Source organism: Callospermophilus lateralis, chromosome 11 (assembly GCF_048772815.1).
Source record: "Callospermophilus lateralis isolate mCalLat2 chromosome 11, mCalLat2.hap1, whole genome shotgun sequence".
NCBI lineage: Eukaryota > Metazoa > Chordata > Mammalia > Rodentia > Sciuridae > Callospermophilus > Callospermophilus lateralis.
The window spans coordinates 26,021,427-26,039,150 of record NC_135315.1 but is presented as its reverse complement, the minus strand read 5'-3'; the positions used below and the strand labels follow the sequence as shown (position 1 = coordinate 26,039,150).

Here is a 17,724-nt window from a genome sequence, read left to right as displayed (position 1 = left end):
ACAGGGTCTTGCTGAGTTGCTTAGGGCCTAACTAAGTTTCTGAGGCTGGCTTTGAACTTGTGATCCTCCTGCCTTGGCCTCCCAAGTCTCTGGTATTACAGGTGTGCACTACCGCGCCGGCTCAGACGTAAGTTTCAGTTTTGTTTTTGTTTTTAGTTTGGAAGAAAACCAACAACCAACAATCAGGTTTTGTTGGAAATAAGGAGGGAGGGTGGGTCTGTGTTTCTCAGCTGTTGTCCCTTTGCAGTTTCTGCCAGTCCTTGCTCAGCTGCTATAGGCAGTGGGCAGGCATGGGGTCACAGTGCTTGCTGGGCAGCCCTGGATGGACTGGGCTGGCATCTGGGCCATTCCCTGGGTTGTTGAATACTGGCACAGGGCAACGCAGCATCAGGTTCCCATTCTCTGGGGCACCTCTGAGAGTCGAGCTGAGAAGCCATGCGTCAACTCCCACCTGGCATCCTCTGGGAAGTATGAGGCTAGGATACCTAGGGAGCCCCCCCAGGGGAGAGGCAGCTCCCCTTCCCCACGAGGCTGACCTCGACTGCTTCATGCAGATTCTAAAGGCAGACATGCTACTGGGGCAAGGAGGTGGGGAGTGGGGTGGGAATATCTCCCTGCCCCGGACCCCAGCCCCCAGCTCCCGGCAGTCGCAAGGCCAAGGTCAAGCACGACCCAGAGAGATGTGGAAAGACTACCGACCGGCCATCTGCTTCTCCTTACTCCTTCTCTTTTTCTCCAGTCTCCTAAGACGCTTCTCCTCCCGCCGCCGCGCCTCCTCCTCCTCCTGGTGCTGCCGACACTTGTGGAAGTTCTCCACCACCACGCCCACAAACATGTTCAGGACAAAGAAGGCCACGATGAGCAGGAACGAGATGAAGTACAGCAGCATCCAGGGGTTGTGGTTCATGATAGGCTGGCGAGGAGCCGGAAAGACAGGTGGAGACATTAGTTCAACAGTGAACAGTCTCGGATGAGGGGTGGGAACTGTAGCAAAGGTGACCATATATTCCCCATCCATAAGCTGCTTCTTTGTTCCAACTGGCTCCTGTCCTGAGAGAATGCAATCTCAGTGTTCCTAACCTTTGGGCTTTTCCCTGGGTAGGTCCAATCTGGATTTTCATGTCAAATTCACCAATTTCTAAGTGTTTTCCACTAATTCCAAAAATTTTAAATGTGTTCACAGGCTCTTAAAACCTGCTCCATGCCCAGATCTGGCCCACATGCCACCAGTTACAGCCCTTCTGTATGATGTAATAACCTTTGTGTTTTTTAGGTACTGGGGATTGAACCAGGGGCACTCTACCACTGACGCATATCCACAGCCCGCTCCCCTCCTTTTTTGAGACGGGGTCTTGCAAGGCTGACCTCAAGCTTGTGATCCTCCTGCCTCAGCCTCCTCAGCCACTGGGATTACAATGGGATTACTGTGCCTGGCGATGTGACACCTCTTTGATGGCATGTTCCTCTCTCTGTCTAGTGCCTACATCTCTGTGCTGTCGTAAAGCTCAGTCTGAATGACCTAAGCCCAAAGATGGCTCTTGTCCACCTCAGCCTTACCTGCTGGTCCACACCCACAGCATCCAGCCCGTCATACATGATGTCTACCCAACCATCCTTAGATGCCAGCACAAACAGGGACATCAGGGCCTGGGGGAGGAGGGGATGAAGAGGAGAAAGAGACAGGCCTTTGAAATCTAGAATGTGTGGCTGAATCATCCCATCTGCCCCCAAAACGCCTCCTGGCAGCAGCGTGGGGTATCTCAGCCCTTGAGAGGTTCATCTGGGGTCACACTCCAGGATTTAGGTATGCTCTCAGTCCCAGGGCTCCATGGCTGGTCCAAAGCCATGAGAGATGAACATAGCCTCTGAGCCCAGCCAGGTAGGGTGAGGGACCCTGGGAATCCCAAAACAGTAGGGGCCTGAGAAACAAACCAGAAAAACTGAGTGAGCCACTTCATTGTCTACATTTCTTTTTCTGCAAACATGGAGTGAAAAGGAATCGTCTTAACAATATGTGGTCTAACCATGTGAGCAAATGTGCACCTCACATAGACTACTGGCTCCATGGAGACACGATTATGACCCCACTCACCAGATGATGAAACTGAGGCCTCAGAGGATCACTGACCTGACAGCCATGGTGCCAGGACTCATACCTGTCCCCACCTCTACATGTGCTTTCTGTTCTGCCATGCAGCTCTGTGACCCTGGGCAAGACCCTTACCCTCTCTGAGCTTCCATTTCTGTGTTCTTGGGGGGATAAGGCTTTGTGGGCTAACTCACTGGGGCATTTGGGATGGACTGAGCTTGATGACCTGCTGGCGGTTAGACAGCCAGGGCCGCGCTCCCCAGGGCTGCTCACCTTCAATCAAGCCAACATCTCTCATCAACGTGGACTTGCGTCCCTGCCACTCCTCCCCCACCTCCCCACCTCTGATCCTGGGGCTCACCTGGCCCAAGTTGTCAAAGTTGTACTTGTGCCGGACCCACCGGTAACTGGCCTCGGCACAGTCAGATTTGTTGGTGATGTTCCTGGTGTCCTCCCCCTGGCACACGAAGAACTTCCCTTTGAAGAGCTACACACACACACGTCAGGGACAGAAAGAAGTGAGCTGTGACCTAAGAAGCCAGGACTCCCTGACCCATCCCCACCCCAGCCCTGGGGCCTACAGGCTCTGAGAACACCCTGGGGTGCTCCACTCTGGGGTCAGTCAAGTCAGTGTCCTTGATGGGAACTTCCCCACAGTCACCCCCTTTCTGTTCCTAGAGAGGGAAGACAGGGTAGAAGTGTGTGTGGGGGGCAGCCATTCCTCTTCTACCAAGGCTAAATCAATGCTGCTCCAAACAGGGCCCCATTAGCGTCACCTGAGAACATGCTAGAAATGCTCCCTCTTGGGCCCCCCAGACCGACTGAATCAACCACACCGCTGGGGGCAGGGGCAGCAATCTTTCCCCCAGCTGCCTAGGTATTTCTGATGCACACTCAGGTTTGAGGACCACAGAGCTAGGTGTTTATTCTCATGGTAACAATGGTGGCGGGGAGTAGGAATTATCAGCTCCACTTTACAGATGAGAAAAACGGAGGCTCAGGGACATTAATGAACTCATATAACCAGAGGATGGCAGAAAGGGGCTTGAGCCCTGGTCTGTCTGGAAAGCTCACTCTCATTCCAGTGCAGACCACATCATGACTGCTTCGAGGGAAAGGGATTTTAGGGAAGGGAGGATCAGGAGCCTGAACCACCTGCTTGGGAAAGACCTAGATCCACTGAAATGTCCCAGGAACGGGCTCAACAATGGTTGACTTTCCTAAGCCAAGGAGACTGGGAAGTGGGGAGAGGGGAGGCCACCGGGCTGTGTGGGGGTTGGGGGTCAGGCAGAGAGGCTCAGTTTTGGCAAAGGCAGCCTGGTCCCTGGGGCTGGAGAATTTCTAGGAAACCAGGGAACAACCCTTCCCCAGGGCACAGCGGACATCCTAGGAAGCTAAAGAAAGAAGGTGGGGGAGGGGGTGTTAGACACCCAGGAGCTCCCACGCTGCCCCAACAGCCAGCTGTCTACCCTGCAGCTGGAGTGGGGAACACTGGAAGACAAAGACAGGGCTGAGGGGCTCCCTGGTCCCCAGAGGCATCTGATGGATCCTGCAGGCGGCTCTGGCTCTGTCTCCTCTGAAGCCAAGTTTCTCCCTGGGCCAGGAGCCAGGTTTCCCCAGCAGCCCCACTTCCTGCCTTGTCTGGGGTCTGCACCCGCCCGCCTCCCAGCACGCTGCTAACCTGGCTCAGCTGTCTGGGCCCTGGATCTCCAGGCCTGGCACGCAGCCCGCCCTGCTCAAGTGGGGAAGGAAGGGAGGAGATCCCGGAGTAGACCTGGGCCAGCCAGCGTCTGCAAGCTGAAGTGCGCGGGAGCCAGGGACAGCAGCCTATAGCTACCAGGGGCTTGAAGTTTCTCTGAGGCTGGGCCCCCTTTGGGACCCTCTTCTGGGTTCTCAGTGTTCTGCAAAATGCCTAGGAACCGAGGGGCCCAAGGCCTAGGGCCTGGAGGTAAGGGTTCCTATTTATTCCTTTTTGGAATAATGGTGAAAGCAACTTGAAACCCAGAACCCTGGGGCCAAGACAAGGGCATTCCTCAGGCTCTTGCAGACAGAGCCCGCATACCTGCACCCCCAGGATGCCAAAAATGATGAAGAAGGCACAACAGATGACCACGATGTTGCCGATGGGCTTCAGAGAGGACATTAGCGTTTCCACCACCAGCTTCAGGCCCTGGGCTCGGCTGATTACCCTGGGGAGAGGAGGGGCTGCAGTGAGAGGGGCTCCCAGGCTGGACACTCCCTTATCCCTTACCCTTACAGTTAGGACGGTTCCCCACTCCCAACCTTGGCTCACAGGCCTGTCCTGGGCTCTGATGGAGGGAAGAGCTCTGCTCCGGAGCTCACCATGCAAAGTAGAGTCTTCTCTTCATGGGGCCCCTGCCCTGAGGACTCCCACCCCCATCTCTCCAAACAGGTTGCAGACATCCCCGTGCCCATATTTCCACCTCCATTCCCAGGATGTCCAGTGTATTCCCTGATCAGGCTGGGAGTTGGGGGGACTCGACTCGAGGGAGGAGTTCCACTCCCCAGGGATGCAGTGTGTTGTGGGGGGACCAGGACGCCAGCTCATAGAGGCAGGCAGGAAGGGAAAGAGAGGGGGAGGTGGGTTGTCACAGGGAAGCATCACCATTAAGTCAGTACCATCCCACAGAGGGAAGGCTCCAAGTTGAAGAGCGGTGACTACGGGACCAGGGAGGGCTTTGGGAGGATAGACTGGCTGCCAGGAGAAGTGTTACCTGGGGGAGGGGGAGTGTGTGACCTCTGAGAGTCACAGAAGGTGGAGAAAGCCAGCAAGAGGAAGGTGCCACCTCAGGGGAAGGGGTAGAGCATCATCCCTGAGGGCACCACTTAAGGGAGAGCTTCAGCTGGAGGCCATAGGGGACCTGCCTATGGTTCCTCATAATGTGCCCCTTCCAAGGATGTAGTCATGACTCATCTTGTCACAGAAAGTGGCCCTGAGGAATATGTCACATTGGAGAGGAGAATAAAGAAAAGAATGGGTGTGTCTTGGAGGGAAATTACCAAGAACACACACACACACACACACACACATTTCATATATATGAAATGTGTATATATATATTTTTTACTTATTTAATTTTTTTGGTACCAGGGATTGAACACAAAGGCTCTGCCACTGAACTACATCCCCCGCCCTTTTTAAAATTAAAAAATTTTGAGACAAGGTCATGCTAAGTTGCTGAGGCTGGCCTTGAACTTGTGATCCTCTTGCCTCAGCCTCTCAAATTGCTGGAATTACAGACATGTGCTACTGTGCCTGTCACCAAGGCCATAATTTGTTGTCTGGGGCGGGGTCACAGGAGGCAGGGCTTATGAGGTCTTTGGTCCAACTGCAGGGAGGGGGGGGGTGCTGGTGGTTAGAAGTGTCCCTGAGGAGAATGCATTGCTAGAGAGGGGAGTATGGAATCTTTGGGGCCCTGGGGGGGGGGTCACCTGAGCGGGCGCAGGGTCCGCAGCAGCCGCAGCACCCTCAGCATGCCCAGGATCTTGGTGCCGCTGTCAGAGACCATGGACACCAGGATGTCGATGACGGAGATGAGCACCAGCAGCCCATCGAGCACATTCCAGCTGCTGCGCAGATACGCCTGCTCTCCGAAGCACCAGCCCAGTGCCACCACCTGGGGACCACCACCGCATCGCTGTCACCAGCCACCCTCCCTGCAGTCCCCAATCCTGCCCGCTACTGTGGCCAACCCTCCCACCCTCAGCTAGTTCCACTGTCTCCAAGGAACCAGAGGGCCCAAACCAACGCCCATCCCTGTCACCTTCACTGTCATTTCAGCCAGAAAGACCGCAGTGAAGATGTAATTGGAGAGGGTCAGGAAGATGCGTTCCTGCAAGAGAGAGGGGGAGGCACCATGAACTCCCTTCCATGGACCAGGTCTGCTCTCTACACAGAACCCAAAAAGTGCTTCAAACATTTGATGCAGAAAGATGACCCCACCCTCCCCAACAACACAATCTCCCACACACTTCTGTCTGTCTGTCTCTCTCCCTCTTTTTCTTTCTTTCTCTCTCACACACAGCCAATGCCAGGTCCTGGCCCTACTTGTAGCTCTGTAGACAGTCTCGCCCCTGCCCTTGAACAGACCTCCCCCGGCCACATAGCCCAGAGGGGAGTCTGTGCCACAGTTCTCTTATCCAAGTCCCAAATCCCAGGCCCTATTCTCCCATTCCTTCCTTTAAACTGGGACAGGAGTCAACTTGATCTCTGACCCCTGCCTGCCATCCTATCCTTCTCACTTGCTTTACTGCTGTGTGCCCTAGAAACAGAGCAGCAGGCAAGTTGGGCACCTGGGTATAGACTGTGAATCCCCAGGAACCATATTTGTGCTGGGCACGTGCCCCCCCCCCCCCAGTGCCCTGCTGTTGCCCTTGTCTGTCATGGTGTCTAAGGCCATTCCTGGTGGCCAAGAATGGGGTGCAGAGAGCTTAAGAGGCAGCGGGCAGTGGGAGCATGAGAGAGTGCAAAAGAGCGAAAGAAGGAAAGGAGAAGAGCAGGCAGTGACCCAGCGGGAGATGGAGGAGCTGAGCAGGAAGGTGGGGAGACAGTGACAGGGAGCTCCATGCAAGAGGCGGCCAAGGAGGGCGTGTAACCAGTCCAGGAGGGGTTTCCCAGGGCTGGTATTCCCTCGTCTACTGAGTCTGGGGCCCTAGGCCGCCCCTCCATTCCTCAGGCTCCCTGCGTCCCCGTCCTGGCCTGAAGGGAGCCACCCTCATGGAAAACAGAAGCCCCAGCAGCCCTGAAACCCAAACAATGATGTGGGGGCAGCCAAGAGGGGAGGGAGGACCTCTGACAACCTCCAAGCAAGTGCAAAATGCTGTGAGGGGAAACAGGGCCACCCTCAGCCCACCCTTGTAGGACCCGAATGGTTGCCGGAGGGGAGGGACTCTGATGCCAGGCGAGGGAGGACAACTCCCAGAACCAGCTGGGCTGGGCCCATCCCAAAGAGGGGAGGCCTAGGCAGGATGCCCAGCACTCGGGCCTCTCCTGTTCTCCTGAGAAGGACTGACAGGTTCATAGCCAAGCAGAAGTGACCAACATCCCCCCTCCAGCCCCCAAAACCTACGTGCTTGTGACCTGGCAGACCACAGGGAACAGAGCGCAGCTCCCCTGTCCTGCTCTGCATCACCCAACCTCGTGGGACGCACACACTTGTGCCTCCCAAGCCTCTGGCTCAGAACATCCTGTCTGTCATAGCCTAGGGTGTGGTGGAGCACCCAGCTGGGCAGTGTGCCAACAGAGGGGAAACTGAGGTAGGGGAGAAACACAGGAGGCATCCTGCGGGTAGAACCAGGAGCAAGGGCTGGAGTCCAAGAGACCCATGGAGAGTCCTAGCTCTCTCCCTCCGGGATGTGTGACCCTGGGCAGGCTGGTGGGCCTTGTCTCTTTCGCTTGTTTGCAGCGCTAACCCAGGAGGGGCCTGGCACCAAGCAGGACCCAACAGCCGTGTCTCCAGCTCTAGTGACTCACAGCGCTGTGGGGGTCGATTTTGGGGCGCTCCATGGCAATGGTGATGCAGTTGAGGAAGATGATGACGAGGACCACGTGGTCGAACATCTTGTGGGTGATGATCCGGTGACACAGGAGGCGGAACCTGCTCCAGAATAAAGGCCAAGGCTGAGGGGAGGAGGTGGCACCTGCAGCCCCCACCCCTGAGGGCTCTCCCAGTTGGAGGCCACCTCCCCAGGCCTTTCACTCATGCTCCCAAGGCAGGTGAGCTCCTAGGAGCCCTGGATAGCACTGCAGGGGCTCCGCCAGAGCTCCCGACCTACCTCGACTGAGGAGGAAAGATGTAGGCAGACCAGGAGTCACGCTCGCGGCAGCAGGCAGGGAGCCGGGCTCGGATCCAGGCTCGGATCCTCTCCCCTTTGCTCTGTGGAGGGGCACTGGAGCGTGAGCAGGAGCGGGCCTCCCAGGCCCCCCACTCCTCAGCAGCTCCAGGCCCCGCATCTGGTCCACCCTCCCCCACCTCTGCCCAGCCCGCTGCCTTGCTTCTCTTCCCTTGTTACTAACACTACCTCCAGTCTCCAAGCCACGTGGGTTCCCCTCCCCTGAGCATTGCCCCCTTCTCTGTGTCCCCTTCCTCCCCTGCACCCCTTCCAGAGAGCTCCACTCTTCCCATCCCTGCCTCCAACCCAACCCCCTGCTTGCCCTCCTCCTTCCCTCCCTGCTGGGCTTGGAAGCTGCATCAATTATCAAACATTGTACTCATCCCAGCTGCCTGCTCAGACACACCTGGGCAGAGGAGACACTGACCCTTCTCCTCACGTGCTAACCCTGCATCCCGGGTCCTGCTGCCCATCCATCCCCAAGGTAGAGGGTGATGAGGGGTTGGGGGAGGGTGAATGGGTAGGAACAGGCTGGAAATCAAGGCTTGTGATCAGGACCAGATGAGAAAAGAGGACGGGAGGGGGGACATCAGTTTAGAGGGATGAGTGATGGGTCTTTCTGAGTCACAGGGGGAGGGCCATGAAAGATTCATACACATCTGCCTGAAACCATTCATATCCACCAAGGACGGCAGAGCCGCAGTCCCAGGCATGACAAGGACCTGGGGCTCAGCAGGGTGGCAGAGAGGACAAAAGGGGCTGCTTAGAGGCTAGCTCAGCTTCCAGGGCTAGGCACCTCTAGAGACCCCCTGGGCTTGGAATGGCAGCACACACCCTGCCAGGCCAGGCACAGTTGCCCTCTCTCAAGGTTGGGTGAGGGGTCGCTGTGCCCATGGGGGCCTCACCAGGTTGCCCTCATCATCGCCGTCATCCCCATCCAGTGGAGGGTCGTCGGGCCGCAGGGCCCGGGCCAGACGCCCAGAAGCCGACTTGCCATTGCAGTCCTGGTGCTCAGAGGCAGAGCTGCGACCGCTGGCTGTGCGGTGCAACCCCGGCACTTGCAGTGTGTCCGGCAGGTCAAAGGAGCTCTTGGCTTCCCGCTCCAGGGAGCCTCTGTGGTGACGGTCACTGCCCACTGGACTGGCCCGCTCCTCTTCCGAGCTCTCCTCCTCATCCTGGCTCTCTCGGCCCTCCCCAGACAACAGGGACCTCCGCTCCCCACTTGGGCTCCTTCGCTTTAGGCTGGGGGCGCGGCCAAGGCTGTTCCGGCTGGAGCGCCTGCTGGTCCAGCTGCTTGCTGCGCTCCAGGGGCTGTGTGGAGAGCTGCGGGCACTGGGCTGGGGGTGGGCAGAGAAGGAGTGGCCTCAGCTATGGTCACTTCACATGCACCCCTCTCCTATGAGCCTCCCTGTCACAACATTGGGTGTAGAGGTGGGAGCAGGAGCTCTGGACTTAAATGTCTGGTTTCAGACCATGGCTCACCCCATTCAGCTGCGTGACCTGAGGCAAGTTCTTAAACCTCCCTGTGCCTCCATTGCTAAAGCCAATATGGCAATAACATTTGTTCCTCATTTAGTTGGTAAGAGAAGTATTATCATCACTGAGAGGCAGTTTAAAATAATAGCGAGAAGAAACTCAAACAACTCAATAGCAAGAAAATCCAATTAAAATAATGGGCAGAGGACCAGAGTAGACATTTCTCAAAAGAAGACATTCAGGGCTGGGAATATAGCTCAGTGGTCGAGCACTTGCCTAGCATGCAAGAGGCCCTGGGTTCCATCTGTAGTACAAAAATAAAGAAAGAAAGGAAGAAGGAGGAGGAGGAGGAGGAGACATAACAATGACCAGTGGCTTACAGGTACAGATGAAAAAGCTGCTCAGTATCACTGATCATCAGGGAAATGGAAATTAAAACCACAATGGGATATCACCTCACACCTGTAAATGGCTATTATCAAAACAGATGTGGAGAAAAGGGAACTCTTGTACACAGTTGGTGGGAATGAAAATGATTATAGCCACTATGGAAAAACAGTATGGAGGTTCCTCAGAAAACTAAAAATAGAACTGCTGTAGGATCCAGCAATCCTACTCCTGGACACATATCGAAAGGATCTGAAATCAGTGTGTGGCAGAGACGTCTACACTCCCAGTTCACTGCAGCCCTGTTTACAAGAACCAAGATATCTGATCCAAGTATCCATCCACTGAGAAATGGATGAAATGAAAACACAGCGCACACACACACACACACACACACACACACACACACACACACACAGGAATACTATTCAGCTGTTAAAAATTCAAAAATTCTGTTTTTTACATTGACATGGATGAACCTGGAGGATATTATGCTAAGTGAAATAAGCCAGGCAACAGAGACACAAATACTGCACTATTTCATTTATATGTGGAATCTAAAAATGTTGAACTGGGCTGGGGATGTGGCTCAAGCCATAGCGCGCTCGCCTGGCATGCGTGCGGCCCGGGTTCGATCCTCAGCACCACATACAAACAAAGATGTTGTGTCCGCCGAGAACTAAAAAATAAATATTAAAAATAAATAAATAAAATAAATAAAAATGTTGAACTCATTCAAATAGAGAGTAGACTGGTGGCTCATAGAGGCTTAGGAGACGAGGATGGGAAGATGGTTCTCAAAGAGTACAGAGTTTTGCTGGGCGTGGTGGCGCACGCCTGTAATCTCAGTGGCTTGGGAGGCTGAAGCAGGAGGATCATGAGTTCAAAGCCAGCCTCAGCAAAAGCAAGGTGCTAAGCAACTCAGCGAGATCCTATCTCTAAATAAAAAATACAAAAGAGGGCTTGGGTATCAAGTGGCTCAGGGATCAAGTGCCCCTGAGTTCAATCCCTGGTACCAAAAAAAAAAAAAAAAAAAAAAAGGTACAGAGTTTCAATTAAACAGGAGGAATAAATTTTTTGAGATTTATTATAATAACATGATGACTATAGTTAACAATGACGTGTGTATTTTTCAGAATTGCTGAGCACAGGCTCAACACAGGGCCAGGGGAGAAACATGGCCTGAGTAGATTTTAGATATTTATAACCACACAAAAGTACACGAGGTGATAGACGATGTCAACTAGTGTGACATTATCACTCCATAATGTATACATGTATCAATACGTCACAACAATATGTACATCCCATAAATATATATGACCATTTGTCAATTAAAATTAAAGTCTTAAAAATTAAAAATAAAACAATGGTGAGAACATGGGTTCTGGTACCAGCCTCCAGGACTATAAGGCTGGTTCTGTCACTCATTTCAGCCATCTGAGAGGCAGGTCCCAGCTGTAAAATGGGGACAATGATGGGACCCACCTCCTAGGGCTGAGTGAGGATTAACTTCACCTAGAGGCTTCTGAGCAGGGTCTAGAGCAATGTCTGGCACAGAATCAGGAACTAAGTGAAGGTTTGATTATTCTGACGAGGTATGAAGGAAGCAGGAAAGGAGGAAGCAGCATCTGCCCCCGTTTCACAGAAGAGGCTCAGAGAGGTTGAGTTTTGCCAAGGTCACTCAGTGAGAGGACAGAAGAGGCAGGATTAGCACCCTGCTCTTTGGCCTCCAAAGCTAGGGAGCTCTCTTTGTTTGCATGGCCAGCCCTGACTGCCCTGGGGTTTATCTAGGCACACCCAGGCCTTGCCTGACCCATGGCTCTGGAAGGGTTCCCTTGGACCCCTCCTCCACTCTCTCTTCCTCCGTGGACCTCCACCACTGGGCACCCCGTGAGCTCCCTACCGGTGACTTCATCTCATGGACCGCCCCTGGTTCCGCAGACCCACTGCTGCTGGTGCGGCGGGAGCTGGGACCCAGCGCCTCGCCCAGGCCTGTGCTGGAACTCTTGGGCAGCGACATGGGTGTGGCAGCTGTGTGGATGATGAGAGGCGGCAACAGGCTCTTCTGCAGCTCGGGGTGCTCGCCCAGAGACACCACTACAGGGGGAGACAGGGAGAGAGCCTGAGTCCACTCAGGGCTGCCCCAGGGCAAGGGGCTGCACCCTCAGGAGAGGTACTCACGGGCCAAGTGCTTCTTCCTGTCCCCATCGCCATCCACGCTGGGTGAGAAGAAATCGGGCTCTGACTCGGATTTGGTGGCATCTCCCTAAGGTGGGGAGCAGTGGGCCATTAGGGCCCTGGCCAGGCAGAGGTCATCGGGATGGACCAAGGTCTCCCTCTCTTCACATACACACACCACATATATATATATAGGCCACAGGAACCAGCAACCACACAGGAGGCATGCACCGGTGCAGGCCAGACCACCCAGGCTTGGGCCCAGGGCTCCCATGACTCTGCCTCCCACCAGCCACACTGTGAAAAAGGCCACGGCTATCCTGAGCCCACAGCACTACCAGCCTGACTGGACTGGCACCAAGTCTGGCTGCAGGGAGAAGGGGTGGCCGGGTGGGCAGGTGACACAGGCTGGAGGAGCTGGGGACCCGGGTACAATGATCACTAGAACCTCAATCCTGAAAGTCCACTTGAAGCCCCCTGCCTTCTCTCCATGGCTCCCCTCCCCTGAGCCTCAGACTCCAGGACCCTGGCAGGAAACTGAAAGACGCTGGTCAGAGCCGCTTAACCCCAGGTCACCACTTCAGTCCCTCTGCTCCTGCCCTCCACCTTCTTCAAGCCCTGGGCCCCTCCCTGGCCCCATTTTTTTTTCACTTCTGTCATCTTTGGGATAGTTTTTTCTTCCTTCCTAGCAGGTCAGTAGGTTCCCCAGTAATTACACACTTCTCCTTAAGAAGTTATTAAAAAATACTTGATTGCTACTTTTGATAAGGACATAAATATTGGTTAATTGGTGTCTCGGGGGATCATTTTCATTAACTCAGTTTACATCCCTAACGAGGCCTTTAATTATCAAGTGGGATCTCCAGGGGGCTGCTTGGGATGAGCAGCACCATGGGGTCCTATGGGAATCCTGACTTTGCCCCAAATTCCAGTTCTGGTGCAGGAAAAGGCAGGGCACAGGCTCAACACAGGGCCAGGGGAGACACATGGCCTGAGGTAGCTGGCTGGGTGATTAGGGGACCAGAGATTCAGAGGTGGAATCTGAAATTCTGGTTCATTCGGGCACGTGCCATGCCCCATTCCCACATCTTTCAAGGACTTGTCCTGAGCTGAGGCAGTTTGTGGGGTCTCCGATTGGGTCCCAGGGAAGGGGATAAAGGGCAGAGAGACGGGGAAGCATGATCTATGGCCACAGGTCTCGACTCCACGGAAGCCGAACACCTGGGACTCCTCCAGGACGCACACACGGGCTGCCGCACACACGTGCACACAGAGGATTCTAAGTCCCTTCCTTCTCCAGTCCATCCAGAGGCCTGGCAGGGACAGGAACATGCCCTTTGCAGGTTGATGGGGACAGAGGCAAGGAGGCGCCTCCCTTCCAGGTCCTCAAGGGGAAGGGACTTAAAATCGAAGCAAACCTCACAACACCAATGATCACCACATCTACCACAGGTTGCACAGCAGCTGAGCGTGTACACGAGCACAGAGACACGGAGGCGCAGTGGAGGGGGCACGGGCGCAGGGGCATGCCAACTCATGATCGCGTACCTACCCCCTGGGAGTCGACAGGCAGCTGAATACAGCTTAACTGTCCACTCGCATCTTCCCGTTTGCTGATTTCCTACAGGGAGAGGGGGAGGCAGGGGAGGGCCGCTGGTCACCGGCTCGCGTGAGCCTTCAAATATCAGCAGTGTCCAAAGAGGAGGAAGAAGAGGAGGCTGCACACCCCACAACAGGGGAAATGAGAGACACAGGGTGGGGAGTGGCGGGTGGGACTGGACAGCCTTCCAGAATTCAACCACAGGCCCCCAGGCCAGAATGAATCTGAAAGGTGAGGGCAGAGGCCACGAAGATGGGGGTCCAGGGCAGGGAAGGATCAAGCCCTCAGTAATCAGCTACCATGCACAGAGTGTGCTGGGCAGAGCAAAACTGCCCACCAGCACAGCTTGCTTCCCTGACAGACAGGAAGTGACGCCACTACGACCATCTTATAGGGCCAACACCCGAGGTCAGGAGAAGTTAAGAAAATGGCTTGAATCATGCAGAGTAAGAAGGGGGTGTGGGCTGTGAACCCGCACATCCCACTCCCCCTGGCTCTGGGGCAGCCGACAGGGGGAATGGCAGGGAGGATAGGAAGGAGAAGAGGACAAAAGCCTCAGACTGAGCCTCGATAAGGAGCAAAATCAGGCCTCATAATTTCTCAGACTCTGGGTCCAAGTCCCTTCCCATCAGAATGAATCCAACTGCTCTGTGTGGGATGGGATGTGACAAGTTAACACTGGGATGATGGCTATGATGTTGTTTGGTACCAATTAATGGCCGCACACAGGGCCTGCTGCCTGTTCATTTAATTAAGTGTGTTGATGATAAATATACAGGAATTCAGGGCACTGCCCCCCTGCGAGTCAGAAAATCAACAGCCAAGCAGGCTCTATCCCCAGCGCCACCTCCTCCCCATCTCTTGGCATGGTGGCAAGGCCAGCAGGGGAGCTACCCTTGAGGTCTCCTGCTGGTGAAGTCCACCAAAATGGGAGCAGCCACCCCCTCCACTGAGGAAGGTTGTCTTATTTGTAAAAACAAACCAAAATAAAATTCCAGAATATCACAAAAGCAAACCTACCTCCCCTGCCAGACCGTGGGACCCCTGAAACCCCAGACCAAAGAGGGCAGGTGGCTGTGGAGGTGTCCAGGACACTGGCATTGACAGACAGCCCTCACCCATGCTACCACAGGCAGGACAATGGAACAGGAGGTCCAGGCCCTCACGTGGGCACTTCAGGACCTCACGGAGGCACTCAGGACCACAGCTGCTGTTCACCTCCAGGGAGGATCTCAAAAGGCTCCTCCACCCCATCCCACAGCTGCAGCATCACAGCCCAAGTCACCATGTTGAGGTGGCACCCTCCAGGAAAGGGCATTTATATTCTGAAAGTTGAGGAGGCTGTGGCTCCCAGGGGCCCTTGTCGGCCCCCCATACTGGAGCAGTTCACAAGTGCCCAGCAGGGCCAGGGTGACCAGGCCAGGCACAAGGGCCAAGCAGCTCCAATCCCACACTCAGACATCACTGCTGCCTAGCAACCAAGCCAGCTCAGCTGCACTCGATTTAACAAGGTGCTAAGAAAGGCCGAGCAGTGGGGAGGGGGCTGTCTGCACTGGGCACCCCAGGACTGCCATGCCAGCTGGAGGGCAGTGAGGACAGGAATAGGCTTCAGGTACCTTCCATTTCCCTTCACAGAGTTCCACAGAAATTCTTCTAGAGAGGCTTAGCCGTCGGGAGCTGCCGCTTGTAAGGGGATAAAGGGACCAGTCCCTACTCAGCTCCTCCTCCTGCAGGCCCCGAGCAATGACCCAGAGTGGAACTATAGACACTCTGACTCTTAAGGGAACCCTGTGGCACCCTCAACTCTTCAGGGAAACCCCAAAGAAGCACCCCATTCCAGGGAGAGCACCAATGGCCCTCCTTCCCTGCAAGAAGCCCAGCCACCACCAAAGCCTCCTCCATAGGCTGCCCTCTGCCACCCAGCAGGGAGGAAATGCGATAATGGGTAACTACAGAATTAAAACGGAAGCGGGGAGAAAAGGCCAGTGTGGGACAGATGAGCCCGCACCCCACCAGCCTGGCCTGGCCCATGGGGAACAGCCCTCCCTTGCAAGGCTGGGAAAGAGTCGGAAAATAGATTTTTGTTTTTCCACCGTGTGCTGGGTATTTATAGACCAGGCCGCAGCGGGAGTTTTCATCCGGGTCACCCGGAGAGAACTGGACCAAGAGCTTCTCCAGGCCCAACCTGGAGCATTTCTAGGTTGGGCCAACTTGCCGTGTTTGAGGCACTAGGGTGATGGGCTAGACCTGGGGGCTTAGGTGGGAAGGGAGGCAGAGCTGAGGGCGAGGAGGGGATGCGGTCCTTGGGGCAGACACTGCACCCTGGCACAGCCAGGGCAGGATCAATGTAAATCAATATTAATTGATGACGCTGCCTGTGACGAAGGTGATGGAGTCTGGGCTGGAAATAGGACGCTCATCTCTGCCATGCCCGCAGCTAATTGGGCTCATTTCTCACCCTGGGCAGCTCAGCCCTGCCCAGGCTCTGGTGGCATCTTCATCAGCTCAGCCTGAGCTCAGATTACTTGCACGCAAGCCTCCCACACCTGCCCCCTGAAATTGTCCCCTCCCCCAGATGTCCCATAGAGCACCGTGTTTAGGGTCCAGCTGCACTGTGGGCCCCACCCTGGCTCATTTGACCTGCTGGGGAAGGGTGTAGCTGGTGGAGAGAGAAGCCCACAGGTCACTAACCTATAACCCAGGGACCCCACCCAACTATACCATCTTCCACATGAGAACTGCGTGACCCCCAGCACCTCCCTCCAGCCACTCCCCAGGCCCTGGCTTAGTCTGGGGTGCTGCCTGAAAGACTTCCCAAGACCTCACAGTCTACAGCAGAAGTGGGAGGAGGGCTCAAGACAGGCAATCATTCCTCCTGGAAGTACAACTGCCCTGGGCAAGGTGAGATGGGCAGGGGGTTACCTCTGCCTGGAAGCCTTCCACTAAAATGGCGACAAGCAGATTAAAGAGCACGTAGTTGCCAAAGGTCATGAGTGCAATGAAGTAAAGGGCGGCCCAGGATGACGTAGAGGCCATGCCGTTGTACAGGACTTTGTTCCAGTCCTCCTGGGTCAGGATCTGTGGGCAGAGGGCAGGAGTCAGGGCTTTGACCAGGCACCCAACCTCCTCTGCTCACCCCCTGTCTTGTGACCCTCGCACCTGAAAGACGGTGACGATGGCCCAGAGCAGGGAGTCAAAATTCTTCCGGTCTGGTAGCGTGTCCCCATCCCGCTCAGATGCAAACTTGCAGCCAAAGAGATGCATGCCCAGGATGCTGAGGACACAGGGAGCCACAGACAGGGTCAGGGCCCAGCACTCCCCACCCTAGGCCTCCAGCCCCACATCTGGCCTGCTAGCCGATGCTCACCTGAAGATGAAGATGAAAAGCATGAGCAGCATGCAGAAGGTGGCCACATTGTCCATGGTCTTCATGAGCACCACGAGCTGCCGCTGCAGCGCAGGCAGGAAGCGCACCAGCTTCAGCACCCGCATCAGGCGGAAGGTCCGCAGCACCGACAGGCCGCCCCCCTGCTGGCCCACAATCTCCCACACACTGCGGGGGAGAGGTGAGGCAGGTAGACTAAGCCGTAGTACCTTTGTCTCCTGCCCTCCCTTTCAGAGATGCAGCACATGTGAGAGAACCAGCCAGTCCAGAGTGAGAGAAGGGGCATGGATGGACCCTCTGGCCTCCAGGCAGGAGCCCCCAAGGTGGTCAGGATCCAGGTAATGGACCCAGACCCCTCCACCCTCCCCAGGCCAATATCACCTCCTGGCATCAGGCAGCCCTCTCCCTAAATCTGGCCAATGCAATTGCTTCGAGTTATGGAATATTTGCTTTGTTCCCTTTTAATGAAATCTAAAGCCAATTCCAAAAAGCAATAAAGCAGTTCTCCTGGCCCTGAGCCTGGGGGGCTGGAATACTTTCCCAAGGTCTTGAAAACCCTAAAGCAAGTTGCTGGTGTCTGAGCTGGTTTCCAAGCACTTTGCAGGCAGGGACAGCTGGCTGGGCCTCACTCCTCTTCCAGCTCCTCACCAAAGACAACTCCCCAATCTGCACCCACCCCAGGCCTAAGTAGGGTTGAGGACAAGAGAGGAGAATGGAGCCCGTGAACCCCAGTTTCAGGAGAGCAAGGTGTGG

At 55.3% G+C, this 17,724-nt stretch overlaps 1 protein-coding gene across 30 annotated transcripts in view; it reads right to left on the bottom strand.

Annotated features, from left to right (window-relative positions):
* The window catches only part of Cacna1g (calcium voltage-gated channel subunit alpha1 G), a 62,572-nt gene that overhangs the window by 16,217 nt on the left and 28,631 nt on the right, over window positions 1-17,724 (bottom strand). For 8 of the 30 annotated variants that reach the window (XM_076870620.2, XM_076870624.2, XM_076870630.2 and 5 more), the window contains exons 11-25: window positions 16,954-17,139; window positions 16,746-16,860; window positions 16,509-16,664; window positions 13,539-13,607; window positions 11,990-12,074; window positions 11,712-11,905; window positions 8,848-9,279; window positions 7,886-7,986; window positions 7,584-7,707; window positions 5,875-5,943; window positions 5,543-5,727; window positions 4,152-4,278; window positions 2,451-2,576; window positions 1,558-1,647; window positions 721-913 (exon numbers count right to left, since the gene is read on the bottom strand). In XM_076870620.2, coding sequence (XP_076726735.1) covers window positions 721-913; window positions 1,558-1,647; window positions 2,451-2,576; window positions 4,152-4,278; window positions 5,543-5,727; window positions 5,875-5,943; window positions 7,584-7,707; window positions 7,886-7,986; window positions 8,848-9,279; window positions 11,712-11,905; window positions 11,990-12,074; window positions 13,539-13,607; window positions 16,509-16,664; window positions 16,746-16,860; window positions 16,954-17,139 — 2,252 coding nt within the window. Of the gene's footprint in view, window positions 1-699; window positions 914-1,557; window positions 1,648-2,450; window positions 2,577-4,151; window positions 4,279-5,542; window positions 5,728-5,874; window positions 5,944-7,583; window positions 7,708-7,885; window positions 7,987-8,847; window positions 9,280-11,711; window positions 11,906-11,989; window positions 12,075-13,538; window positions 13,608-16,508; window positions 16,665-16,745; window positions 16,861-16,953; window positions 17,140-17,724 lie in introns of all 30 variants that reach the window. The other 22 variants (XM_076870629.2, XM_076870621.2, XM_076870625.2 and 19 more) reach the window with 9 other exon arrangements.